The sequence below is a fragment of the Seriola aureovittata genome, chromosome 3 (assembly GCF_021018895.1).
Source record: "Seriola aureovittata isolate HTS-2021-v1 ecotype China chromosome 3, ASM2101889v1, whole genome shotgun sequence".
Taxonomy (NCBI): Eukaryota; Metazoa; Chordata; class Actinopteri; order Carangiformes; family Carangidae; genus Seriola; species Seriola aureovittata.
In genome coordinates, this window is record NC_079366.1 from 26,938,897 (window position 1) to 26,966,536 (window position 27,640).

The 27,640-nt window shown below is 41.0% G+C and overlaps 2 protein-coding genes across 2 annotated transcripts; both read left to right on the forward strand.

Annotated features, from left to right (window-relative positions):
* The first annotated feature begins 653 nt into the window (after positions 1-653).
* LOC130167047 (extracellular serine/threonine protein kinase FAM20C-like) lies at positions 654-1,841 on the forward strand. The gene is made up of 3 exons (XM_056373005.1): positions 654-902; positions 1,282-1,374; positions 1,607-1,841. The coding sequence occupies exons 1-3, from the start codon at positions 859-861 to the stop codon at positions 1,791-1,793; spliced, it is 324 nt and encodes a 107-aa protein (XP_056228980.1). The 5' UTR covers positions 654-858; the 3' UTR covers positions 1,794-1,841.
* Positions 1,842-4,400: 2,559 nt separating this feature from the next.
* On the forward strand, positions 4,401-27,640 carry LOC130163588 (dynein heavy chain domain-containing protein 1). The gene is made up of 43 exons (XM_056367880.1): positions 4,401-4,853; positions 5,200-5,397; positions 5,521-5,724; positions 5,803-5,913; positions 6,191-6,347; positions 6,535-6,789; positions 7,125-7,268; positions 7,615-7,726; positions 7,881-8,113; positions 8,200-8,443; positions 8,662-8,819; positions 9,580-9,705; positions 9,844-10,120; positions 10,214-10,341; positions 10,560-10,758; positions 10,847-10,938; positions 11,118-11,346; positions 11,518-11,643; positions 11,768-11,865; positions 11,972-15,131; positions 15,224-15,344; positions 15,489-15,648; positions 15,750-16,032; positions 16,129-17,668; positions 18,008-18,113; positions 18,555-18,669; positions 18,777-18,963; positions 19,251-19,353; positions 19,781-19,909; positions 20,131-20,322; positions 20,577-20,996; positions 21,143-21,566; positions 21,735-21,827; positions 21,963-22,139; positions 22,865-23,043; positions 23,516-24,550; positions 24,657-24,825; positions 24,935-25,009; positions 25,353-25,578; positions 25,696-25,787; positions 25,869-26,018; positions 26,234-26,859; positions 26,988-27,640. The coding sequence occupies exons 1-43, from the start codon at positions 4,480-4,482 to the stop codon at positions 27,414-27,416; spliced, it is 13,656 nt and encodes a 4,551-aa protein (XP_056223855.1). The 5' UTR covers positions 4,401-4,479; the 3' UTR covers positions 27,417-27,640.

Consider the following 27,640-nt stretch of genomic DNA (forward strand, 5'->3'; position numbering starts at 1 on the left):
TTTAAAGCTCAAGGCCTCACATCTTATTTGTGTAATTTACTTTGAGATCACTGTGACAGCAGTTGCTTATTTTAATAACAGCAGTGGGTACATAACAGGTCAATAAAATAAAAAAAGGAATTAAAAATATTATAGATGATAAAAATCTTCCATTTTTTCCATGATTTTGTCTCTGTAAATTTGGTTGAGTAACACTTAAAATTAACTCTGACTTTTTCGGATTAAATTTTAAAGAGTTAACTTCAGGGTCATGACTAATCATGTGGTTTTTAAGAACAATTTGCATTTTATTTTTGGAATAGTGCACAAAAAGGTGTGCTTGTTAAGACGTTGTGTCTCCTGAGAAATAGAGGAAGGTCAAACAAAAACAAAAAGAAAATAAGAACATTTTCAGGTAAAAAATAACAATGAAAACATATTGAAATCTGTGGCAAAGAAGATATAAATCGATATAATATACAAAAACTAACATCAGGGATACATCTCTCTAGGTTATGCTTCTGATAATACACTGTATCATGTTTGATCATGAGGCTGGGTAACGCTCACAGGAATGAATGCAATGTAATACAGCGTCCAGACAAATAGAGCAGAGATAAACACGGTGGTGTGTATCCACAAACTGAACCGACTGAACTGTGTTGTGTCTCGCTGATGACGCACATACTTTCTCTTTATAGTTTGCTTTATGCATGAGCGTGCACGTGTGTGTCCCCCATTTAACGGTCAGTGTGCTCAGCCACAGCGCTGCCTGTTGTGTGTTTGTGCGTCTGTGCACTGTGTGCTTTGTTGCTATGGTAACGCTCTCCGTGCTGTTTTTCAGTGCAGAAGTCTGGGGGGACGCAACTGAAGCTGGTGATGTCATTTCCCAACTATGGACAAGCTATGTTCAAGCCCATGAAGTGAGTCGCAAGGGGCAAATCCAACACACTGTTAATATTACAGAGCGTGTGTATCATTGAATCTTTTAAATCCTGTTGAAATTAATCCAATAAATTGTGATGGGAAACTGCAGATGAAACAGAGAGAGAGAGATTTCCAAGCCTTCAAACAACTCAGTAATGCATTGTTCAAGTAAATATTAGGGAAGGAAAGTGTGTAATAATTCATGAACTGAAATGTCTGTGAGAAGATTAGTCACATTTTACAGTGAATGGAAACTTCTTACAGCCATGTGCATATTTAATGCAACTGAGTTGGTAAAAGAGGCTTCACTTGGTGAAAATATGTAATTAACGCATGTATTGTGTACTGTAGTTTGACCTTGCCTCTCCCCGGCAGGCAGGAGAGAGATGACGAAACCAACTACAACCTCTACTACTTCTCAGACTTTGAGAGACACAATGCAGAAATTGCAGCTTTTCACCTGGACAGGTGCCAAATCTACTTTTTTCTATCCACGAAACTACAGCATAACACAGCTACAGTGAGCACAGTGTGTGAAATGGTGGCCGAAATAGCCACATAGTGAATACATGTTATGTAACTCCATATTGAATTTTCTCTCTCCTCCCTTCCCTCTCTGGTTTTCTCTTTCTGTCTTTCCCCACTTGTCTTTGTCCTCAACTCATACGTCCTTTCACTCTCTCTCTCTCTCTTGCTGCAGGATTTTGGGCTACAGGAGAGTCCCTCCTGTGGTTGGGAGGCTGGTGGACGTGGTCAAAGAGATCAAAGACGTCACTACCGATCGCAAGCTGGCCCGAACATTTTTTACCTCCCCTGGTACTGCTACCACACTCCTCCTTTATTCATTTACCCTGCTCAAAATATCAACTAATTATGAATCTCTTTGAATATACTTTCTTTCTTCTAATTCTCACTAGTAACAACCACCCACAACCTCTTTTATCCCAATTTTTCCTTTGACATTTTTTCTCCTATGCTTTTCCTCTTTACTCCCTCTCTATGCTCCTCTGGCTCCCCCTAGTGGGAAATGTGTGTTTCTATGGCCAGTGCTCCTACTACTGTTCAACAGAGCACGCTGTATGTGGAAGTCCCAGGGACCTGGAGTCCTCCTTGGCTGTCATGCTCCCAGACCTCTCCCTGGCCACGCGGAGGTCTGGAGATCACCCTGGAGACGCTCCTACAGCCGCAGCAAGCTGGCAAAGTCAGTGGGTATAAGATCTTTAGTCACAGAGGAACCAACGTGCAGTATGATATGAAGTGATTCAACATATCCCCTCAGCTCCATGAGAGACCATAATAATCAAGCGATCTCTAAACCTTATTTGGTTTTTCACCGGATGTTACAACTACAGTTGTGTTGCATCTGAATTGGCAGCCTCCAACTGGCACCACATTGCTGGACTGCTTTTGTGCACTATGCACTGTTCAGCATGCACAAAACTAAAGCTTTGTGGAGTGAGTTGAAGGTGTATGTCTATTGTTTTTCAGAAAAATTAAACAGAAAACACTTTCCAATCATAATACAAAACTATAACAAAAGCAAATCTGTGTAAACTGAAAAGAATAGCATTAATAATTGAGCAATTTGAGCGCATGCCATTTCTTTTTCATGAGTAAAAGGTCTTTTTTGTGCAAGAAAGCGATGGAAATGCATGTCTGTTTCAGGTGGGAGACAGAGTCAGACTACTGTTCGACGGTGAAAAAGACACCACCGTACAACAAAGGCACGAGACTGGTGGACTTCATAGATTTGGTCATTCTGGATTTCTTGATGGGTAGGTTTCTACTGTGTACATTGTGTTATGGAGGCTATAATCGAGGAGTTGGTGTGGTCGCTGTGGGTCATTCGCACTCACAGCAGAGGTAGTTGTCGCTTCTTACAGAAACCTTTTGGATGTTTCAGTAGGCCTTCATTTTGACGTAGCAGGAAAACCACAGGTGTATTTAATCACATTAACGATGGCTTCATTCCACTTGGGAGATGTCTTGCTAATGCGCCTGCTGTCTCTGTGGAACAGCTCACTGGGACATTTAACAAAACTCAGCCATCCTTAAGTTTTTAGTTTCACCGGGTGCTTTTTCCTGCTCTCAGACAAGTCAAAAATATATATAATTATTTCAGCAGACATTTTAAGCAGGAAAATTTAGTTACTAATTAAATTGTTTTATATAAATGAATTTCCCAGTTGTGGGATTAATAAAGTTAATCTAATCTAATCTAATCTAATCTAATCTAATCTATATGTAGGCTAATTCCACCATGTTTAGGCTTATTACTTAGACCTGATTATTCAAAAGGACTGTAAAGCTGTACAAACGTAAAACGCTCAGATTTTATTGCACATAATCTGCAACCAAATATGCTCCCAAAGGATGATGTGTTCTAAAAACACCTTAACTTAAAGGTTAAAAACCATTAACATATCGCGATATTTCACTATTTCAACCGCAGTGAAGTACAAAGTTGTACAAAGGCAGCGGGGGAAACTCTTTTGTAAGAGGAATATAAACTGTTTCTGGCTTTTTTTGTTTAGCCAGTACAGTTTTGTGTTACATGCTGTAGTCTCGACAAGCTACAGCATGTCGGATAAAATAAAGCTGCGGGGTTAAAGGTTATGAGCAGTTTAAAGTCGACATACTTGACCTTCACCAGCAGACCAACTGAAGTTACTGTGGCGTTACCGTGGCAACGAGCCGTCGCCGTGGTTGCGCAGACAACTTCACCACAGCCAGGTAAGAAAGTCACACACAGTTAGTTTTGTTTCTTTCGCCGTTAGTTAGCTGTTTTAAACTACTTATTCAACTATAAAACAACAGCCTCTGTTTTTTAATTCTCCCGCTATCTGAACTTCGGCAGTGTTAAGAACAGGTGCTTAACTGCGTCGAGTGTAACGTCTTTGATTTACTGTTTACGGAGTTTACTTCTAGAGTACATTAACTTACTAGCTTACTCGCAAACGGTGCTTTCTCGTCCCAGGGTTTGCAAGTACATGTCATGTTGTTTTTGTAATGGGGGATAAATCACGTAAAGTATAATGCATTTTATAAAGAAATGGAAGATAAATTACTCTATTACTATTTTTCTGGCTTTTCGTGAAAATGTATTGTATTGTATTGTAACCCTAACCCTAAATAGTTTTCATTTGTCATAAGATATCGCGATGACCAGTGTTAATATGCCATATATTTAGATAAAAATGATTGATAAAACAATTTTTGTTTCCACACAGCTTTGATCAAAAACACTGTTACATACTTATGCCAGTAACTTGATCATTTCTGTGTCCAGAGAGCAGTATGAGTATTAACCATTTCATCACCTTCTAAAATGGTGTTAATTGCCTACAATTAGTATCATGAACTATATTGGGACCTTGCTAATTTTAGTACATATCTATCTAATGTGGTAAAACTGGATTTTGTCTTTGTTATGAAGCTAATTGACAACGGTGGATGTGCTAAATTAACCAATTTGTTTTTTCCTTACAGAATTTCCAAAATAAAGATTAGATTGGCAAGATAACGTCTGTGGTATGTAAACCTACTGATGGTATCCTTTGAGAGACTAGCAGCATGTTCGCTGCCACTTTGGATGAAAAATCCCGTAAAGTAACTTCTCAGACCTGTGGTAAAGACATTACTAGGTCTGGACCCAAGGTTAAGAAAAAGACCCACTCTCCTGAAGTAACTTTACCACTTCTTTGCCAAAGGCCACCTTCTCTCTCAGCAGCCTTTGAGGCCAGGTCCCTGTTCAGCCGTACCACCGTCCTTCAAAATGTCCCCCCTGACAGACCTTTATCAGTGCTGGAACTTCCTCATCTTGTAGCCCAAGTATTACCTGGGAGAGCCATAGGTAACACAAAATGGACAGAGGGACCTCGACTAATGGCCTTGGCATTAGGGACAGACATCCCTGTAAGAACTGCTACTGAGGTGACAGCACAAAGGTACATGGAATGATTGGGGTTGGGGGAGTCTATGACATAAATGCAATCCTTTTGTCACACTAATAACCTAAAAAAATGAGCATGATGAAATATGTAATGTTGATGATGGTATGTAATAGGCCTTGTCGTGTCTTGTTAAGGCTTTTGACACAATGTTGGCTTGAAATATATGTTTTCCAGATATACTTTTACCCCTGTATATAATAGCAACTCACACAATGATTTTTTTTTCCACTTACAAGTGACACAAAGAGCTGACAAATTGAGCAGCCAAGATTTACTCCCCAAGCTATTGTAGGCCAGAATGAATTTCTCTGTTGTTTACTCTCAGTTTTTAATGTTTCAGTCTTACAGAGAAAGATGAATCAATAAAAGTCACAACACGTGAGGATAAAAAGATAAGAACGATAAAAGATGGGAAAGCGACCAAACCAAAAAACATTCCTCTCACTGGCACAGAAGTCGTTCAGATTTTTGCCCAGAAAGGACACCTGGCAGAATTGGAGCTTTATTACCTGAAACAAGTGGATGGGGACTCTTGCAGGTACGACTGAATAAGTATATTTATCAAAGCTAAATTTCAAACATCTGTAAGTCTTCTCATGTAGTAATTTCATTTTATGGATTGCATACAATTAAACTATGAATGCACAATCTTTGTTTTTAGACCCTATGATCTTCAAGTGGTCCAATCTAGTGAAGCTGGTTCTGAGCACTACATCTTCTCCTCTAATTCTGTACTACATGTGACAGAGAGGGGTTATGGTGCACTTGTCAGTCTGGCAGAGTGGTACAGGGAGTCTGTGTTGTGGACAGCTTTGCAGAAAATCCAATTTTTCAGGGACTTCAGACTGCGAAAAGCTTTCAATTGGTAAGTACATATAAGATGTGATTTATGTCTCTCTCACTACTTACTTTTAATTTGTGTTTTGATTTTTTTATGTGCCAGGTGGCATAGAAATGTGCGCAAGATCATTTTTCAGCGCAGGAGTAAGAATCTGCAGGACATGCTGCTTATAGCTGTACCTCAGTTCAGAGGTGCACTTCATCTGTTCAGCAGGTAAGTTAGAACAAACCCCAGCCTTTTATCACAGTTACAACACTAGTGACATCAGGGCACTGGTTCTCAGCATATATGTAATATTCTATGAATCGTTGCTTTTGATGTAATTCTAATAAAACTAACTAATAAAACTAATAAGACTTTTAACCAGTGCTTATGAATTGCTCTAGCTGTTGGATTTGACCTTTTAACTTTGAGATAAAATGTAGGACTAATGTTTAGCTTTAACATTAGATGTTCAGATTTCCCACTAATAATACTCTATCTTTTACAGACTCATTGAAGACATGAAGGAGACACACCAGCTGCCCCAGGAGGACTGTCAAACCTACACATTGCTGGAATTCAAGAACATATTGATTACCAAGAATCAAGAGTGTCAGCAGAATCTGGAGAAATTATCACAGTATCGCGCTGTCATCCTAAATGCGGTACTTCATCATTTTTTCCAAACATAATACAAAACTATAACAAAAGCAAACCTGTGTAAACTGAAAAGAATAGCATTAATAATTGAGCAAAAATATTGGAGCATTAGATAGAACTCTTATAGTTTTATGTAAGAAAGAAGCCTGTCCATTTCTGGAATCGTCTCTAATAATGCACTTTTGTCCCCAGGTGAAAGAGAACAGCTATAAGGCACACCACGAGCTGCTGTTGCACATGGAATATGCTAGAAAGCCAAATAAACGCTTTGAACCCCTTCACCTCCACCTGGCTCACCAGCAGGAGCTGAAGAAAGAGTTGGCTCAGTCTGAAAGCATCTTGCAGAAATTGGGAAACCTTGCTTCTCTCATCAATCAAATGATTGTACAGAGTCTCATTACAATCATCAGACAAGATGTCAATTCTTTTCTCAGCAATGTTCTGAAGGTGACGAGCATTTGTTAACTCCATGTTATGTTGCAGTGTGCCACCATAAGAACACACCCTTCTCTGAAAAAATTAATGTTGATTAAAAACATAATAGCCTTGTCATTTTTGTCTAACTCACAGTATTTACACATAGCAGACTGTTGCAACCTGCTCTTGAGTTATAACCAGGAGAGACATGGATACAAAACTAACTACTAACTAACTTACTTTTATTAAGCATCACTGTTATTATATGTTAAAATGATGGAGGAAGGATCAGATAAAGCAAATTCACAAAGAAATTCATTAATATTTAATTAAATGAATGCCATTGATGGTTTTTTGTTTGTTAGAGAGAGAGATCTCAGCAGTGCAGCCTCTTCCACACTGAGCTGTGTTTCAGTGCTAGTAGTCAGCTGACTGTGGACCCACCAGTACATCTGTTCCAAGAGGCAGTGGGTGAAGCACTTCTGACTGTTGGTGACTCCATTATTCAGGTAATTTACAAATTTCCACTGTTGCAATTGCAGCTATACCTACGTTATATTTTTCAGTTGTGGGTGCTGTGAAGTTTTAAGGCTACTGGAAATGTGCATCATGTTTTTGAAAGTTGGTCCCTATTAACAGAAAAAGGTTTTGCATTAGTAGAATGAATTACTATAACAAATTGAAATGGACAAATATTAAGTTTTCATTTCTCCAAAAGGTTAGCAGCATAAGTTTACATTTCAGTAAATCAACAATTGTGTACAATTATGTATTTTTAATGTGTTATATTTATTACATCTGTACATTTTAACTGTTAAAATGACAATGTCTCATAAAACCTTTCTTTTCTGTTAGATGTGTGACACTTGTGGATTCTTCCTGGAGATCAGCAACAATGTCTTAAACTCTGATTTTGCTCAGGATTTAACTTCTGGCCTCAGTTGTATTGAACATCCTACTATTACAGGTATGGCAAGTATTGGCAGTATTCATGTGAAACCTGATGAATAAATATGGTCTAAAAATAGAAATGGTTCCAAAATCAGATAAATAATTTTTTTGTCATTTGTTTTATAAATAATTGGAAGACAGTTAAAATGTCTGTGTGTTTTAATTCTTAGGGGAGCGTAAGAACAATGGTGGAATGACTTACCACCGAAAGTTTTGCTGCTGGCAATTGCTCAGAGACCTGTCAGCTCACTCGCTGGTGCTGCCAAATCAAACCCTGCTTATGGTGCAGGGCAACATGGTGCATGGCTGCTACTATCCTCTCTGTAAGACACAGCTGGAGTGGCAGATCAGCATCAATGACTCTTCAAAACAAGTTGAGAGAGAGCAGGCCAAGATCATGCAAGTAAGACTCACTTTCAATTCCGATACCAGTGTTATGTGAAAGAATTTGTACACCAGCTCATGTATTTCTCACTCTTCTCTCGACAGGAAGTCGAACTAGAAATCCAGCAGCTGTGTGAGTGCTACAAATGGTTGGTGGACATTAATTTGTTCATTAATCAGTGGAGTCCGGCCTCTTTGGAATCCATGAAGGGTCAGCCTGCTTTACGGTATGAGGAGCACATTAAGAAAATGCGCTTCTGGGCTGAAAGAATCAACACAGTTCCCTCTACAATCTCTACCTCCAGCCAACTGTTCATAATCCACTGCACCCACGCAAAGGAAACTCTAGGTATGTCTGCATTCCATTAAAGTAATTGCATCTCTACTGTGATTTAAAGACTCTCAAGATTTGTATTTAAAAACGGCACCACTAATTATTGTTCCCTGGTTTTGTAAAACAGAAAATTACGTGTACAGTCAGTTGATGGGTTAAGAATAACTGAACTATAACTTACTCACTGGTCTTTATAATAATTGCTCTTATCCTCTTTACTTTTGTTTCTTCAGGGCGGCAACTGAGGTTCATTGAGGAGGAGGTGCTGGAACAGCTAGTTGAGCAGATCAAGCTGCACACAGAGAGCCTCATATCAGATTTGGAGATGACTATAGCTGAACTCAAGACAGAAGCTCAAACCTTACATGACCTTTCAAAATATGCTCTTATGGTAGAGGCACTCTTTAAACTTTACTTACTTGCATGAAAAATAAATAAAAACATATGTAGAGAGAAATAGATTACCAGTTTTGCAAAGGTGATTCCAGATCTCAAAGGGTAAGAAAAAGATCTCATAAAAAGTCAGTACCCTAGTTTTCTGTCTTTTACCTTAACAAGGATGGATGATGGAAAATTCAGATCCTCCGAGACTTCTCTTTTGGTCACATATTCACTTTAATTGAATTATTCATCCCTAGGGCCCTCCCTTGTCAGAGCAAATGTGTTCTGAATTTAGATTCCATTATCCAAGAATGATCAGGTGATGCACAGTACATTAAGGTCTTCAGTACTTTTATTTGAGGGAGCACACTCATGTATACTTTTACTCATTGGCATGAGTAAGTACTTCAGTTAACTTTTGTGCTGATGAGTTGTTAGACACTTGCAATACACATTCAAGTCAGAGTTGTATTTCATTCTTTATTTCATCTAGTAGTCACCCAGTTTGCTTATCCACCCTGCAGGCTTTAAGTATTTAACAGGGTTAGGGATAAGTAAGTTATGTGAAACTCATGTGAAAGTACTTTACCTGTACATATATTCTCCATCTTTAAAATCAATTCAAAAACTATATCAACAACACTGAAGTTAAATTGTTTTTGCCCTCCATAACATGGGATGGGATATATATTATAGATCCCTTGTCAAACATAAATCATTGAGGCATCATAAACTAGTAAAAAGTGCAATTTTTTTCCTTTTGTCTGCAGGTGAGGGAATCTGTGAAAACGTTGGCTGACACACAGAAGCGGTTGGAGTACATTCACTCCCTCCAGAACACTGTTTGCATGAACTACAGATTGATGAACGAGCAGGAGCTGACTTTGGAAAAAAAGGTCTGCAGGCATAAGCATCCCATTTACAATTACAATCAGTGAAAATTATGTCATTAATAACCACAGTTGATAACATCTCAGCTATGGTCTGTTTTTTACACTGCACTGAGTGTGCTTCTGTTTGTGTTCTATATTTAGATGCTGGGCTTGTGGGATTGCTTTTTATCCTTCTTGAAGGAAGCAGACAGCATTGTGTGCCACCGTCTTCCTTCAGCAGCTAACGCACTGGAAACTATGTACTCATTTATGGTCTGTGACCTTAAAAATGTGCTTGCTAAAGCTACATCTGGACCCTTCATTGACCCAACCCAGAATGCCAAAGAGATGGTCGCTAAATTGAACAGTATGTGTGCCCATGTACACAGTCTGAATGCAAAGCTGGAACAACTCAGTAGGAACAGTCAAAACCTACAAGGTATACATTATAGATATAAATCATTGCCAGGCTTCAAAAGCTACTGAACATCCTAATCCTATTAGTATTTCATGTTCCGTTGCCTTCCACTAGAACATACGTTGGATTTGACCACTCTGACCAAGGGTATTGAGAGGGTGAAAGCCTGTACAAAGTTGTGGGAGCTGATTGCTGCATACACAACATGGATGGAAGAGTGGAAACAGTTGCTTTTCAGTGAGGTAACCTATCAGATCAACCCTTCTCTGCTTATTGACAAGATGATAAATTATGTTATGGAGGTAATTATTTGTATGCATTCATGGTGATGACAAATGTATGCAATTTTTTTTTTAATTTACTCAAATTTGACTTTGCTCTGTCCTTTAGTGATTGCATTTTTTCGATTTTGTTGTCCATGTGAAATGAACCAACAAATCTTTTCCAAATTTTCTGTCAGATTGTGGTGTCACAAGCTGAAGAGAAAATTGCCAAGTGGAAGGAGCAAGCTCTTTCTCTAACAAGTGTCATGCCTACCCAAGATTTGGTGCTGCAGGAGACTTTAGGAATCCTGGAAGGTCTAAGCCATCAGCTTGCAGTCATGGCCAAGCTACAGAGCCCAACTCTCAGACATAAACACTGGGGAGCTATTTTTGAAGGTCAGACCACTGTGCTCATATTGTAACATATGCATACTTTGTGAACCACAGCATATCTGAAATGATCAAAATACCTTTCACCTGGCAGGCTTGGGCCTACTGTATGTCCCAGAAAAGAAGGTGACTGTTGCTGAGCTTATGTCTCAACGACTTGAATTGCACCAGAAACTAATTACTAAGGTAAGAGCAGTAGAGAGGTTACTTACTGGGCATGTTATGGTAGTGCTGCTAAAATCAGGAGACAAAATGGTTGGAATAATTTCCTAGTAAGAACAGGCTCAATAAACATCAAACTATTCTTATATGTAACTGACACAACACTTGATAGATTTTGCTTATGGTACCTTTTACTCTGTCAGATATGCAGGGATGCACAAGCAGAGTGTGACATGGAGAAGACCTTCCTAAAGCTTCAACAAGGATGGAAATCCAGACTCTTCCAGCTGGATAAATTCACTCACCCTGTTTGGCAGCATTGTGAGCTACAACATGGATTAACGGACACAGGGAAGCTCAGGGAAGGCACCGTTTCAAATCTCCAATCAGCCAGTCAACACTCCTGTAATGATTCAGGATTCACCATCATCGGTGAGACTAAATAACATGCTGGGAAATTAATAATACAGATGTAACTATTGTCGTAGTAATTATAAAAATGCTTGTTGGATTACTACTTTTGCTCGGTTGCTAGGGGGAAATGTGTAAAAGCAATATTCTACTCACAAGTTGGTGGGGTTTGCCATGTCTTTTCTCATTCAGGTCTGGAATTACTATTTGCTGAGATAGAGAATGATTTGATGACTCTGTCCACCATGTTGAAGTCTCCATACAGTTTTGAGTTCAGGCGGCAGATGGAAAATTGGGTGCAATCACTGCAAGAGCTTGGTAAATCAGATATTCAGAAAAGAAATTTAGAAGATGTTTAGCACTTGCCTCTAAGTGCAAAAATAGTTTGAACAGACTGTAAGAATTCAATGCATTTTTTTGCTTTTTCTGTCATTATTAATAGAGGAGCTGCTTGATTTATTTGAAAGATACCAGCAAATATGGGGCTTCCTCACAAAGATGTTTAATGAAACATTCTTTAGTGTTCAAAGAGTGGATCTGGTATGTCCCTATGTCATCACAAGTCAAACATATCTAATTTTTGCAATACTTATGGCGCTTTGCTACAATTTTATGGGACATACTAATGTTGTTTTTTGTGTTTTAGCTGCAGCGGTTCCAACCAGTTGATGAGACATTTAAGGAAATTATATGCACAGTAACAACCGATCCTCACGTGTTGAACTTCGTTAATTCCAAGAAGACAAATGACAAATATTATGGTAATAGTCTTTGCCAGATTCTCATTGATGGCCTGTCCTCAATGGATGCTATTTCCAACCAGATGGTGGATCTCCTGGATGCCCTGCGTGAACAGTTTCCAAGACTCTGGTTCTTGAGTGACAGAGAAGTCATACAACTACTCTCCTTTCATCCAACACCTTTCATGCTGCAACCCCTTGTACGCAAATGCTTTAAAGGTGTACACTGGCTCGAGGTGGATAGTGAAATACCATGTAACACAAGAGATGTAAAGAGCCATGAGACCACATGTGGAAGCCACAGAAAGATGAGGGTGCTGGGAGTTTTTTCCCGCCTCAAGGAGCACATTACCTTTCCGTCTCCTTTAGAACCAAATATCAATGCCTTGCTCTGGCTAAATGTCTTTGAGAAACAATTAAAGTTGACCATGGTACACCTCATGAAACAATGTGCTGTTGTGCAAAACCAGCTTCAACCATCCAGTCAAGATTTGGCATGTGACAAGGAAGTTGGAGACATCTTGCTCCACATTGCTAGTAGGAGAAGAAAAATACAACCTTTGCTGGATCTGCTGTCTAAATACCCTCTCCAATGTCTGCTGGTGGCTGAAGAGGCAGTATGGTGCAGTGTTCTTCAACAAGCTTTCCAGGAATCAAGCCCAGTGAAGCTGAGCAACATAAAGGCATACAACTCTGAAAAGCTGAAAAGCCTTGGCTGTTCAATAAGGGATGGAGTCACAGGGACTAAAAGTGACTCTCTGGTTTCTAAGTACATGATGATGTGTCTGCGTGCTTTAGTGCAGCTTACAATGAATCATGCACAGCAGCTATCTCGACTCATGGAGGTACAGTGTGTGCCTGAGTCATCTTTTGAGTGGCTAAGTTTGATGAAGTATCATGTAGATTTAGAAGTTCAGAGTCTCAAAGTCAGTGATGAACCAGCATGCTATGTGGATGTTTTGGGCCACCGCCTCCAATATGGCTATGAGTATCTTGGTCCAGAAGACTGGGTGATGGTGCATACACCTTCCACAGACCGGGCAATGCTGGGGATTCTGTTTGCTCTAACAAGCTACAGATGCGGGTTTGTGAGTGGACCTTGCATGTCAGGAAAGAAAAGAACTGTGGTCCATTTAGGAAAAGCGCTGGGGCGGCAGGTTGTCATTCTACAGTGTTGTCCGAGCATGAGACCTGGTGTTGTTCAGCAGATGCTGTTTGGTGCCCTCCAGACTGGAGCATGGCTTCTGCTGGACTCTGTGGACTTACTAACACAAGGGGTCCTGTCATCACTGGGACAGCATCTTGTTGACATTCACCAGTCCTTCTGTGGGGTAACAGGAAAAAGTAATCAAAGAGTGAATGATGAGCCAAAGGACAGGACTACTGATGGGGTCAAAGGTTGCTCAAATATTGTTGAACCAGAGTGCCACATGACACTTGCAGGGAAAAGCATTTCTGCTAACTTCAACTACGGATGTGTTCTCATCTCATCGCAGGGGTATACATCCAAGGTTCCAGAGAGTCTGCGATTAGCAACCAGACCAGTCACGTTAACCCATCCAGATTACAGGATCATTGCAGAAGTAATGCTGACTTCTATTGGTTTCACAGAGGCCATGTCTTTAAGTCAGCGCCTCGTGTCTCTCATCAGCCTGGCCAAGGATTCCTTCTGTCTGCCTGATTTCATCAGTGATGACCAGAGCTGCTATCTTTATGTCTTGCAAAAAATAATCTCTGCCTCTGAAATACACTTAAAACAAAGTGTGAGGCAACGAGAAATTTCAGATGTGGCTAAAAGATCAGCTGCAGAAAAAAATTATCTAATGTCCTCCCAAAATGCTTCTACCAGAGTTGTAGAGAATGATAGAAAAGAATCTGAAGAAACCAGGTTATGTAGTTCTCATTTAGCAGTTGTACATGGCTTAATGGAGGAAACAGCCATTGTCAAAGCGATTCTTTCTGTCCTATTACCTGTTCTTTATGACCACAAGAAAGCCTCACAGTTCTGCCTCATTTTCAAGGATGCATTCCCTATAGCATGCCAGTTTCCTCTTTTCCAACAATATATTGAGGAAGAGGAGAAGAACCAACTTCAAGATGCAGTTATAGAAGAATTACAAAGGAAACAGTTTCACTCTGACACAGAAATAAGCAGCGCTCTTACACTCTACCAGACTATGAAATACTCTCAGGCAGTTCTGCTTATAGGCCCCCCAGGTAGTGGAAAGACAACCTGTTACTGCGCTCTAGCAGGAGCACTCAATAGTCTGGCAGCCAAGGCAGTCAGATACGTATTTGAAAATGACAATATCAAAGGAGATCCCCCACAGGCAGATCCACAGATCTCTGCTTCAAACTGGAACTCTGTTGACACTGTGGTTTTATTTCCTAATACCATGTCCCATGATGAGGTATTTGGCTGCTTCTGTGGAAAGAGAGGATGGCAAGATGGAGCTGTGCCAAAAGTGCTAAGAGTTTCAGAACGATGGGAACGCACAAATTCTAAACTGTGCAACAATAAGAAGAAAACTGATCAGACACCAATAGTGAAATGGCTGGTAATGGATGGGGAGCCTGTGGGGCAGCCTGGCTGGTTAGATTACATGACCACACTTTGTGATCCTGAGCAGCCATTTCTGTTCCTGTCATCAGGTGAAACACTTGTGCCATCCCAATCATACCTAAAGCTACTCATGGAGATCACAGACCTAAGAGATGCAAGCCCCTCTGCAATGACCCGTTGTAGCCTTGTTTATTTCACAGGAACTGAACTGTGGAAGGCTGTGTGGAAGAAAGAAATGGATGCTCTCTACTGTGAACACAGAGTGGATCAAGGGATCTTGAAAATGTGGAATCGTCTAGCTGAAGATCTTTTCCCCAGCACTCTTAGTTTGCTTAAGCAGAACGCTTTAACATCTGCAATCCATGGTAAAGGAGAGTTTTTTAAAAGCCCTGTGTATGGACTGCAAGAAATCATGTCATTCGCTCGTATCCTATGTGCCCTTCTACAACATTTTGGGAAGGAAGTAGAAAAAGCTGAGGAAATACCACCAAGAGACAAAATAGGTACAACCATTATTCATTAACTTATAACCTTCTGGTAGTAGTAGTGGTAGTGGTGTTACTTTTATTAAAACTATCACTTACTCTCCCACCAGGTATACCTCTACATGGAACCGACACACCAGGCATGGATGCCCAGAGAAAACAAGAGCTGCTTGTCAGAAACATTTTTCTGGTGGCTTATATTTGGGGATTTGGTGGACATCTGCATCCTTGGTAGGAGAATTTTTAATTAACGTTTTTACATAGTCACATACTGTATATGTACACAAATATTCAAGCTATGTATATTCATGCAATCAAAGTTTCCATGATGAATCAGTAACCGATGTTATTCATATGTTTTTGTTTTTACTTCAGCCATTGGCCACAGTACAACTTGCTAGTCCGCCAAGTGCTGTTTACTTGCCGTTACAAAATTGTGGTACCTGATGAAGAGAGTGTGTTTGAACACTTCTTTAGCACTGACAGTAAGATGTGCCCCAAGGACACACTGTTGACAAATTCCGTCATTCCCAAGGTTTGTCTTGAATGTTGTCAAGCGGAGTGAAAATACATTAATATTGTAATGACTACATTTGAATATTTTAACTTACAAGTTTCTTAAATGTATGTATATAGTATAGGAAATACACCTATCTCCTGAGCCTCATGTTGGAGACGAACCAGCCAGTCTTGCTTGCAGGAGAGCCCAGTTCTGGAAAAACCAGCCTGTGCCAAAGTTTGCTGAGTTTTGACAAGCCACACATTAGCCTTCCAGCCAGTCCACGCCTGAGCTCCAGAGACCTGCGAAGTATACTGAACAACATCAGCTGCCAGAAGTACTGTAAAGATACTGTGGGTTCTGCGACCAAACGGCGGAGATTGCTTCTGTTTGTGGATGATTTGCATGAAGCCCCCTGTGGTGAGTTTGAAAATTTACCCCCTAATTTGATTGGATTTGAATCTGATTAAGTGAAGTTTCATCAGCTGAACATTTGTTTTTTTTTCCTGTTGATAGATGCCTTTGGAAAAACATCGACTGCTTTAGAATCGCTACGACAGAGTATTTCAAAGGGAGAAATTCTAACATTTGATAGCCACCATGTCAAGTTAGTGAGTTCTCGAACCATCAGCTACATGGCTACCTGTTGTGTCTCTGGACTGGGCAGTCACCACAGTAATGTTATATCCTCCCGGCTCTCTCGCCTCTTCTCCATCTTTGTGCTCCCTAGCCCATCTACAAACGTTATATTGTCTATCCATTCCCGGAGGCTACAAGTCTGGCTCGAAGAAATGCCGCTTAAGCAGAGCAGTGAGGATGTGGCATGTTGTATCATCACTGCAACTAAAAATCTGTATGATGCTGTATGTGAGCAATTCCAGACTACTGTACACAGGCCGTATTTCATGTTCTCTCATCATGACCTGCAGAAGGTGTTTCAGGGGATGTACCTGTGGCAGCCTAACATCCCAAACGCAATGCAGAAAAAGGACTATGCAATACCATTCCTACCAGGGCCTGCAGCAACACTGTTTAACATAGCACATCTCTGGATGCATGAGTGCATGCGTACATTTAGTGATAGGTTACGCTCAGAAGATGAAAGCAAAACTCTTGCGTCACTCATAGTCAAGGTTTCAGCAACACACTATGGCATTAGATTGGTTGATCGACCCCACCCTGACAGTATGGATGTCCCACCTACTGTCACCAACCTTCCTATTCACACACTACCCACAAACACAGCAGGCACCTGTAAGCAAATAGGTGAGAATCCAGAAACCTTAAGTCCGCCACAAGAACTGAAACCAGCTGACCGGTCAGACCTGAAGAAAGACTGTACATTGACTGAACCTTCCCTTCTGTCTGAAAACACCTGTTCAGAAGAGGCAGGCCTAAAAACTCATCCTCTGCAGCCCCAGATTCTTCAGCATATGGAGGACATAATTCCTACAGTTGCATATGGTCCTGAGCTCTCAGTGGCTTTGAATTCAATAGATCAGCAACACAATTTCAAATGTAGCTCTTCTTACAAGGCTCAAGACCTTGATGCACTACTTCAAAATCTGTCTGCTCTCATGGACAGAAAAAAAGGCGACTTACAACATGAAACTGATAATAACTACAACATCACATCCAGATACATTGTGCACAGACAGAGAGTGAGTCAGCTTTTACATATCCTCAGGGCATTGCTCATACCTGGAGGTCATGGAGTACTGATAAGCTCAGACAGAGGCACAGGTCGTAGATCCAATGTGCGTTTAGCTGCTTATCTTACTGGCTATCAGTTGATGGAGGTACATTCCGGTAATGAGAATAAGTTGCATGAAATCCTAAAAGAGGCTGGGAATAGGACTAGAGGGGATGGAGGTAATATTATCATACTCGTCCATGAAGATATCAGCCGGTCTGTTAGAGAAGAACTGCTGGTGGCGATGGCCCACAGAACATACCCAGCGCTCCACACAGAGGAGGAGCTGAGGAACCTTGTTTCCAGAGTGACGGCAGTGAAAAACTCAAGAAGATACCTTATGGACAGTTGGATGTTTGATAAGTAAGAGGAAATTACTACATCTTTCAATTCTCATGCTCAAACTGTTATATTGAAGAATTAGAATTAGCGCTAGACGTACATCCGTTCAGGGTTAAGTGTCCATTTGGAATTTACTTTAACCCAAAAATGTATGTAATGCTAATGTTCTTTTGATGTCAACATTAATCACCAATAACATTCATTTATACTGTAATAATCCTGTTGGTATGTTGATGGTGATTTAAAATCATTCACCAGAATGGGCTTATATGAAAATCATCTGACCACTTACAGTATATATTTGGAAAAGATGATGTGTGCAAATTGTCAATCATATTCAGTCTGTTTCTTTTAACAAAGGTACTTGAGTCAAGTCCACAGAAATGTCCATGTGTTCCTTCTGATGCCCTGGACCATGTCAGACACCAGTGGGATGCCTTCCAACGATGGAACCCATAATGGAAATGCAAGTGTTTTCTTTGAATTACTGTGCGTTTCACTGAAGTTTTGTGCTTGTATTCCTGAACAAAACAAACTATACTTTTTTAAACCACATTCAAAAAAAGGAACTAACAAAACAAAAAACAAATGTGCACCTATTTTTTAAGAAATATTTTCAAGCAACATTTGATCAGGTGATTAAAAGTTCATTTAAAAACTAAGCCAGCAAGCAGTAAGATGGAGAAATCAGCCATGGGATCACTTAAAGCAACAGACTTTGACTTGGGTGCAGGACCCTCTCAACCCAAACTGTCAGATCATAGCTGACTCAGTGAGCCCCATATTTTTGATTGTAGTCCTTGTTTTTGAGTATACACAGTGTTGCAAGTGCAGGTTGCACCATTACAGTTCTGTTTTAGTTTAAGGAGCAGGTTTAATGGATGACGTTTTACCTTTTATGATCCAGGGACAAATGACCAAGGCCCTGAGCCTGAGCTGCTGTGTTGAGATGTACCAGCTGTGGTCCAGCCAGTCTTTAACGGAAGTTGCAGCTCAATGCCTCAAAACCAGCCCCTACAAAAGTGAGTCAGACCACAAAATTTAGTCTATGCTCATTTCATTTTTACCACTTTCTACTGGCAGTGTTATTTCAGGAATATACCAAGACTTATTTTTCCTTTTGATTCAGTGAAGAGAGAAGGCTCAGAGGCCAGCCTGTATGTGGCCATGGCAGGAATCCATCAATCTGCATGTCAATATGCTTCTGTCCTTCTAAGAGCCCAGCCTTTCAGCCCTCAGACTTATATGGAGTTCATTGCCCACTTTGGTTACCTCTCCAACCACCTGCACAAACAACTGCAGGGCCAGGCCAACAGGTAACTAGTCTTACACTCTTTAGTTGAGTAGAATTTTTCCCTATTTTTCTCCATGTATCTCCAGTATTTAATATGTTGTTTTGCTTATCAGGACATCTGTGATGATACTACTGTGATTTAGCTTTATCTGATAAAGTAATCATACACTGTACCTGTGAATAACTACAGAAAATATCAGATACAGTGTAAATTATCACGCAGTTCACAGTTGCACTGCAAATTACATCCAACAGTATCTGACACAGCTACAACAATAACTACAATACAATACAATTTTATTTTTTCAGAATTGCCTCTGTTCTGTCTCATTTGGATGTGTTGAACAACACAGCTCTGCAGTACAAACAGCACTTAAAAAGATTGGAAGAGAAGGTGGCTGGGACACAGCAGGTATTGTTGAGCAATTCAGCATATGCAATTCCAAGTGGAATCAATATTCTGTATAAGGTTGCAGGAGTATTGACTGCCACAATTTCTATACCACAACAAGGTTATTCGTCATTGCAGTCGAAATGATTCAGACAACCTTGTAGCAATATATTCAGTAAACTTTAGAGGCTTTTGTATGCTGAAGAACATTTAACACAGCAGGGACTGTTGTTTATTCATTTCAAAATGAAAAACTCTTTCTTGCTTCTCATTTTTAAGGAAGACATTATTTCAAAGTAACCCTGCACATGACCTTCAATTAATATTGCACATAATAATAACATATATATATATATATAAAACACCTCTTAACACTATGTTTTTTTGTGAGAAATACAAATTTAGATATCTTCAGCAATGCTATGTTCCTTTCCTCTTTGTCCTGCAGCGTGAGAAAGCGTGCCTCAGAACTGTAGATGATCGGAAAAGCCTGCTTGAAGAAGCTCAGGAGAAATGTGTGGTACAGGAGAACAAGCTGTATCACCTGGAAGAGCAGATTAATCATGCTCAGAGACAGGTAAACAGATTTTACTGTTTTATTGATATCTGCATCCAAAGTCATATAAATTTACATTTACATATATAGATCACATTTTAAAAATCACCTAATTTGCTTTTTCATCGTATCATCTGAGGCTGTTCAGATATTGGGTGTTCAGATCCCTTAGAACAATAAGCAACATTTAATAGAAGTTTCACGGAAGATGAACCTAATGTTTTAAATCTTTTTTATTCCAGGTAAGGCCTGTGTTCCTCTCAGGCCTCAAAATTCTGAAGTGTCTGAATCCATCTGACCTGGAGGAGGTGCGCCACTACAGAGATCCACCTGATGGAGTGGTGAAAGTCATGGATGCTGTTTGTTTGCTGTTTAATCGTCCACCAGGCTGGGAGAGTGCTAAACAGCTTCTTGGACAATCCAACTTTTTCCAGGTGTGTGGGAAAATTTATTTTTTATAATAAATTTTTATTTATTTATTCTTATTTATTCATTTTTAGAAAAAACTTATTTGACGCCTCAGATGTTGCAACTGTCAACGCATTAAATATAATGCAAGTACAAGCTACTGAGTTGAGTCATCATTCCAGTTAATGCAGTATAAGCAGTTGCTTTGGCATTGTACTATTGAAATTAATTAAGTGGTTGTTTTGGGTTGCTCTTTTGCAAATATATCTTTCTTCACCAGGAGCTGGAATTTTTTGACCAGTACAGCCTAACAAATGAACAGCTGCAGCGTCTCGGCCAGATAGTTCACAGTCCCCAGTTTGTGCCAGAGTCTGTGCGAGAGGTGAGCAAGGCCTGCGAGTCCCTGTGTCGATGGGTTCAGGCTGTGTATGAATACTGCTGTGTGCAACACCAGCTGTTGGTCAAGCAGAAATTGGAGGTCGTAGCCGAACAGACACGAGGTCAACTGTACTTTGCCGATCAGCACAAGGAGGAAGCACACCTTCGTCTCGAGGATGTTAAGCTTCAGCTTCGGTTTGTGCAGAAAGACCTAGAGAAGCAACTTCTGGAGCTGCATGAAGCTGAGAGCATGGAAAGAGAAGCTACTACAGCTGCTGAGCAGTTAGAGGCACATGTCAGAGACTGGAGGGCGGCTGCTCAGGTAACAGAATTTACAAATATACTGTACATGTCACTTAAACATTCTGCCTAATTGATTACATTGGTGTTATTTATGTATATATATATATATATATATATATTTCTTAAGATATATTGCTTAAGATTATACATTTTTCTTCCCTTCAGGAGGCAGAGTTAAATAACCAAAACTTACCAGGAGATGCCCTCATCCTGGCTGCAATCATCGCTTACTTAGGGCCATTTGCACCTGATATCCGGACAGAACTGCTGAGCAAGTGGAGACAGCTATGTCAGACAGGAAGCATCGACATAAACCCAAAGGACCCTAGGACCTCCCTGTTTACACAGTCAGACCCTGCACCTCCTTATCCCCCTCTCGGTTTTCCCATCCCTATGTTTGAAAGGCTGCAGCTGCTTCTGGGTCGGGCATTAGGTTTGAATGCGTGGCAGCTCCAGGACACTGTATCTGCCAGGGTGGTGGTTGAGCTGCTGCTGTGGGGCTACAGAAATGCCTTGGGTCAGCGCTGGCCTCTACTGGCAGACTTCCAGCAACATCAAGATATGAACTCTCAGAGCTGGCTCATCACAGGTAGGTCCTTCCATTAACAAATCATCTGTGCTGGGATTTGGCCATTTGTTGCATCCCGTGTAATCCAAACTGCATTTGAGGCTCATAGGCTCCATATAGAATAGGATCTGAATGGTAAATTGTATTCAAAAACTTTAAACCAGCACATCATAAGTGTCTACTCTCTAGGTGAGCATGCCAATCTTGAGACAGAGTGTGAGATGGTGGTTTGTGCTGATGACCCAGAGCTGCTGGACAAGTTGGACCAGGCGGCTGAGAAAGGTAAATTAGGGGATTTTACACAAAATAAAATCGTTTAAATTGTCCGTAGTAATTGTAGTAAAATTGATGCCCAATTTGGTGCAATTTACAGTGTCTTTGTTTTCACCCTTAACTTAATCCAACTTTGTTTTGCAGGTTTGAGAGTTCTGGTAACTCATGTTGAACATGCAAACCCCAGTCCTCAGTTTCTGGACAGAGTGGCCCCCCGTGCTGGAATTTGCCTTCCCGGGTTAAAGCAGCATGTTCAGCCAACCCACCCCAAATTCCGTCTCTTCCTCAGCACTCATCTGCCTGCCCGAATGCTTAGCAATGGTAAGAATGATTTGTAGATCAATATAAACAAAAGTACACTCTGTTAAGGGTGTCTTACTTTTCTGCAAAAGATGTGAAAGATATGTCCAAGGAGAATGAATGAAAATTTTGGCTGTAGAGAGTTTTTACAGTTGTTTTTGCAGTTATTTAACAAGGGTCTTGTAGTTTCAAAGTTTTTAAAATTCTCTCATTTTTGTGATGGTATTTTCTGACTGATTTGCTTTTTCCTGGTTGCATTTTATTTTGTTGTGTAGTTTTATTTGGATGTTTCTGTGTTGGAGGTCATGTGTCATCCTTTGGATTCTGGCCATCTATTTATCAGTTATCCAATGAGAGCTAGACAAAGATTCATCCTACTTGTAGAGTATACTGTATATAGGCAGTGTTTTTTACACGCTCTGTTAATCACCCTGATGAAGGCTCAGCGCCAAAACATGTGGGTGAAATAACAAATATTCTTTCAGTTAGTCTGCTAGTCTTTCTGAGATGTTTTCAAATTCATTAATCATCCCAGAACAGTACATGTACAGGAATTTTAAGATAACTACCTAAAGTTGTAATTAATACACAGATAAAGTAATTACTTTTCACAGAGGATAATGTCAGGCATTGTGTAAAGACAAGATACTGCTCCACACTTCTTACACTACACTAATAGTAATGAAATGGACACCAGAGATTTAACTAATCTAAAAGTACTATATATTCTTGCTCTTGTTCCTCAGAGATCCATCCATCCATCTTGGCTCAGGTTCAGGTAGTCGACCTCTCTCTGAGCTCAGATGAGATCCAGGAGCTGATGCTGACACAGCTGCTGCAATCTGAGTGCAAAGAGCTGCTGATTCAACACCGACGGCTCCAGAATGACAAGCAGTTGCTGCAGGAGAAGCTGGCGACAGAAGAGGTGACCAGTCCATCATTTACCATCATATCAAGCAAATACTGTGTCATCTAAATGCCCTCTGCGGTTTGCCTATTGATTTGGCTGATAACTGTCAGGCTGAAATGATTATGAGTTAATCATTTCACAGACTTGTACAGGCTAATGTATAATGTGCCCACAAGCTGTAGTCTGGCTTTACATGTGCATAATATTTACATTACCTGGGCTGCAGTTTGAATAGGCCATCTGGATCCCAACATGATGTGGTGGTTGTGGCGAGAATATTGTACACTATTCATGGACTGGGCTTATGAAAGTGATTTATGCATGTTTTAATCAAGCTGCCACTGAGTGTGATCATTGGACCTTTAAATCTAACTAAAGCAGAGGCCGGTTATTTTATGCAAAATCTGAATTGATAGATAATAATGTGATTATCTGCTGTTGTTTGTATCTCCTGTCCATCAGTTGACTTTACACAATCTTGTTTTAGGATGCTCTGATGGACTACATCCTGCAGTCGAACTCCTTACTGCTGCAGGACTGTGATTTTCATGCCTGCATGGCTGTGTGTCAAGAAGCAATGAAGAAACTGCAGACGGAGATCCAGCAGCTGACTGAGGTGCTGGAGTACCATGACGCTTTAGTGGCTACCCTCCGACAGTTAGTGAGGCTGGCTGCTGCCCTCTATCAGGCTCTGCAGGAGGTGTCCCGTCTTTCCCCCGCCTACTACTTTTCTCTACATGGCTTCATCACAGTTATGCAAGAGGCCTTCATTGCGAAGGGCAGACCATTAGTGTCATTTTCCACTGGGAAAGCGCCAGGGATCATAGAACCAGAGATTACAAACAAGATGGTTGCTCAGCTGCTGGCCCATTACAGGCCTTGTCTCTTCAAGAACCACGTTGCTGTCCTGAAGCTGCTGGTGTCTGTGGCTCTGCTCCAACACAACAGGCTCTGCTCTGAGGGTGAGAGGCTGGCTTTACTCAGGGGCCTTCAAGACATAGAACATCCTGTCTGTAAAGGTAAACCCTGCCCTGCTTCTCAGACTGCCTCACAGTCCACCACTTCTCTGCCCAGCTGGATACCCGCTCATATCCATCCAGAGATCCTCTGCTTGGAGAGGATCCTGGCCTTCAGAGGGCTGATTTCCTCACTGTCCACTTCCCCCATACAGTGGCAGGAGTACCTCCACTTCCCTTCCTCCACTGTGATAGGGCCTGTTCCCTGTCGCTCTCACTCCCATCTGTCCCTGCCACAGCGAGCTCTCCTCTGGAAAACCATGCTCCCCTCCTGCCTCGAGGGACTAGCTGATGTGATAGCTGCCTGCCTCCTCTGCCTGCCAAAACAGACTGTGGGGTCTGACGCCCCTCACACTGGGAACCCAGAGTCCCTCTCACGATACCTTGTCAAACATGAGGGACCCATCATTCTTGCATTGCCCTGTCCAAGAAGAGACACCTTTACAAGTATTCAGCCTCTTCACTTAATAAATAAATTGGCAGACGGTGTAGCAGAAACAAAGAAGGTAAAACTCGCACACACTCCGTTTTAATTGTTTTGAGTTAATAGCTGTAACCAATGTACATCGGTGCAGTGCTTGATGGTTTTCTTAATGAATATTTTTCCTTCAGGTGAAAGTAATTTCTTTTGGGACTCTGTGTGACAGAGAGGTCATCCTCTCAGCACTGGACAAGGCAGTTAATGATGGCCACTGGTTGGTTTTTAACAACTGTCACTTGTTGGAACAATGGGATGATAAAGTCGTGGCTCGCCTCAATCAGTTGATCTTCTCTTTCAAAGGTAGGTGATCAATCAAGAATCAGTTTTCTGTTGCATTCGTATCATTCATTATAATTCACAAATAGATACAACCCAAGTTACAACCCAGTATTTCTGTTTCTCCGCACAGAGGAGCGATGCCTGATTCACCCATGCTTTCGGTTGTGGTTTATAACTCAAGAATATGCATTACGCCACATACCAGGTAGATCTATTTTATTGCCATGTCTGCTCTGTCCAAGTTTTCCTTTCAAGGTCAGACACCATAGCTGCAGTTTTCTTCTTCACTACCACCACCTGGTACTAAGCTACACATAATATTCAGTAGAGAGTATCAGTCCTATTTAATCCTTTACCTTCCACAAACAAAATATATTCAGGACATTGGTTTGCAATCAGAGCCTTAAGTATGTATGTTTTTCTATTAATACAATCTCACAGTCAAAATGTGCTTAAGTAAAAACAGTAACTCCTGTTTGTCTCTGTGTTGTCAGGTTATATTAATGATTATAATGATAATGATTATTATTATTTTTATCATTTAACAGTGGCAGTGCGTACGTGTGCCCTGCCGCTGGTCTGTGACTCTCCCTGGGATCTGAAGGAGGAGCTGAGCTGCTCCTTGCAACAAGTGGTGTCCTTCATACAATGTCAATCACTGTCTGGTCAGACAGCAGACAACATGGAGCTCCTCCTCCGCTGTGCCATCTTCCACTCTGTCTTACTGCAGAGACAGACCTATAAATACCTCGGCCAGGGGAGAATCTACAACTGGTGAAGAGATGGGCCCAAATACTGTACACTGTAGTTGATATATAGTAGAGGTGTTATCTCACTGCATGATGCATTAAGAGTTTATGTTTATGCATGTGGACTGTTTCTATTTCAAAGGAGTCAGGAAGACCTCCAGGCTCTGGTGGATGCACACAATTGCATTGCCAGTCTCTGCGATAACAAGACCAAAGCTTTGCAGTATATAGCAGGTGAGGCAGCACTAACAGATAACACTGTCTCTCTAGTTCAGTTACTGTATGTGTTAACCTTGTTGTACTTTTAATTCATAGTCAATCTAGTGCATGGAGGCCATGTGCTGGACTCTGCAGATTTGGTGGTGGTGGAAAGCGTTGCCAAGACCTGCCTCAGCAGAGTGTCACCTCTGTGGGGCAGTGGACCACACTCCCTCTCAAATATCATCAGCAGTCCTGGCCAATTCGGTAACCAGACAGCTTTCTGATAGGACTGTATTTTGTATAGTAATTATCTTACAAGCTAACTGATGAGAGTGTTAACTGGAGGATATCGATCATGCAAAGATTTTTTCTTTACAACTAGCAAGGACTACGGGCATTAGAGTCACAGTGGATGTTTCTGTTTGTCAGCTATTCTCTGTTAGTACAACGTATTGATTGTGGCTGTTTCATGTTCACAGATTTGTCAGGACTTCTGCAGGTTTTGGAGCAGGGTCTTCAGGATTCACCGAACATGAATGACCCTCTTGTGCTTGGATTTAGTACAGATGTGGCAGCTGAGATAATCAAGATCAATAGTCACAATTTGAACTTACAACTGCAGGCCTCTCAGACTCCTCAAGGGACAGTGAGGAGTGTCTACACTCAGCTTAACCAGCCCTCCACCATGCCAGCCTATAGTCATGCAAGAGACAGACTGCAGGCTCTGAAGAGTTTCCTCACAAACAAGAATGACAGCAGAGTTACAAATACAGGAGCTGTTTCTCACAGTTCAGTATGTGACTTCATCCAGGCTGAGTGGGACGATCTCATTGATTTGGTGTCCTCGCTCCTCTCACAGCTTCAACAGCCCGTTCAATACAGCACGCCGACCTTTGCTTCCATCCTCAAGCTCACCGACTTGTCTCGCTTGGAGAAGAGAGCAGAGTTGCTCAGTACTTACCTCTGGCGCTGCAACACTTCGGATCCACCTGGCGCATACCGACTATCTGCTTTCAGAAATGCCGGAGGGTTTCTGGTGGCAGTGATGAGAGAGGCTGCTCAAGTAAATCGCAAATATATCAGTGATATAAAACTGCATTTTCAGGTAAATGGGGAAATCATAGTAAATGAAAATTTCAGTTTTGAAACCTAGTGGTTGAAAATGGTTAATCCACTATCACTCCAACCAAACGTCCTGCAGGATAGACACTTACTGTTTTCTTGTCCCTACAGGTTCTGAGTGAAAGCACATACCCGGCTTCACTTCCTCTGGGTGCTGCGTATTTGTGTGGCCTGGAGCTTAGAGGAGCATCATGGGATACACAGCTAAGAGCCCTACAGGACACAGTCTCTGCGGAGTCATGCTCACTGCCCCTTGTTTGTGTCGAGGCTCAAGTCAGGAGCACAAATACTGCCGGAGATACCTTCCCGTGTAAAAGTTCATATCTAATGGACACCAGCAATGTTCAAATCTCGGATGCTTCTGAGTCGACTGCCTCTCAGTTACCAGTCTACCATTGCCCACTCTATCTAGATGAAGAGCAGGAGACAGGAGACTGGGGGCTGGCAGATGTTAACATTATCACTAAGGTTCCCCTTCATGCCAGGCTAAATCCTGTGTTGTGTAGTTTGAGAAGGGTAAGGCTTGTTAGTATGCTCTGACTGAAACAACATGGATTTATCAGGCGCGATGCAGCAACTGATGTTCAGACGTACTGATGCAGTAACACCTGAGAAATATTGTAAATATGTCATTAGAACAAGTGCTCATATGAATTTATGTGAAACCTCAAATAAATTTGCAATTACTGTGTAATGTCTGTTTATACATTATGTTTTGTGATGCTTTGAATTTGGTTTTTCATTAAAACTGTTACACAATGTCA

Coding starts and splice junctions, on each gene's coding strand:
- LOC130163588 (XM_056367880.1), top strand. CDS start 4,480: ATGTTCGCTGCCACTTTGGATGAAAAATCCCGTAAAGTAACTTCTCAG. Junction 24,551..24,656: donor GTGTAGCAGAAACAAAGAAG/GTAAAACTCGCA, acceptor TTTTTCCTTCAG/GTGAAAGTAATTTCTTTTGG. Junction 25,788..25,868: donor AGCTTTGCAGTATATAGCAG/GTGAGGCAGCAC, acceptor TTTAATTCATAG/TCAATCTAGTGCATGGAGGC.
- LOC130167047 (XM_056373005.1), top strand. CDS start 859: ATGTCATTTCCCAACTATGGACAAGCTATGTTCAAGCCCATGAA. Junction 903..1,281: donor GCTATGTTCAAGCCCATGAA/GTGAGTCGCAAG, acceptor TCTCCCCGGCAG/GCAGGAGAGAGATGACGAAA. Junction 1,375..1,606: donor GCAGCTTTTCACCTGGACAG/GTGCCAAATCTA, acceptor CTCTTGCTGCAG/GATTTTGGGCTACAGGAGAG.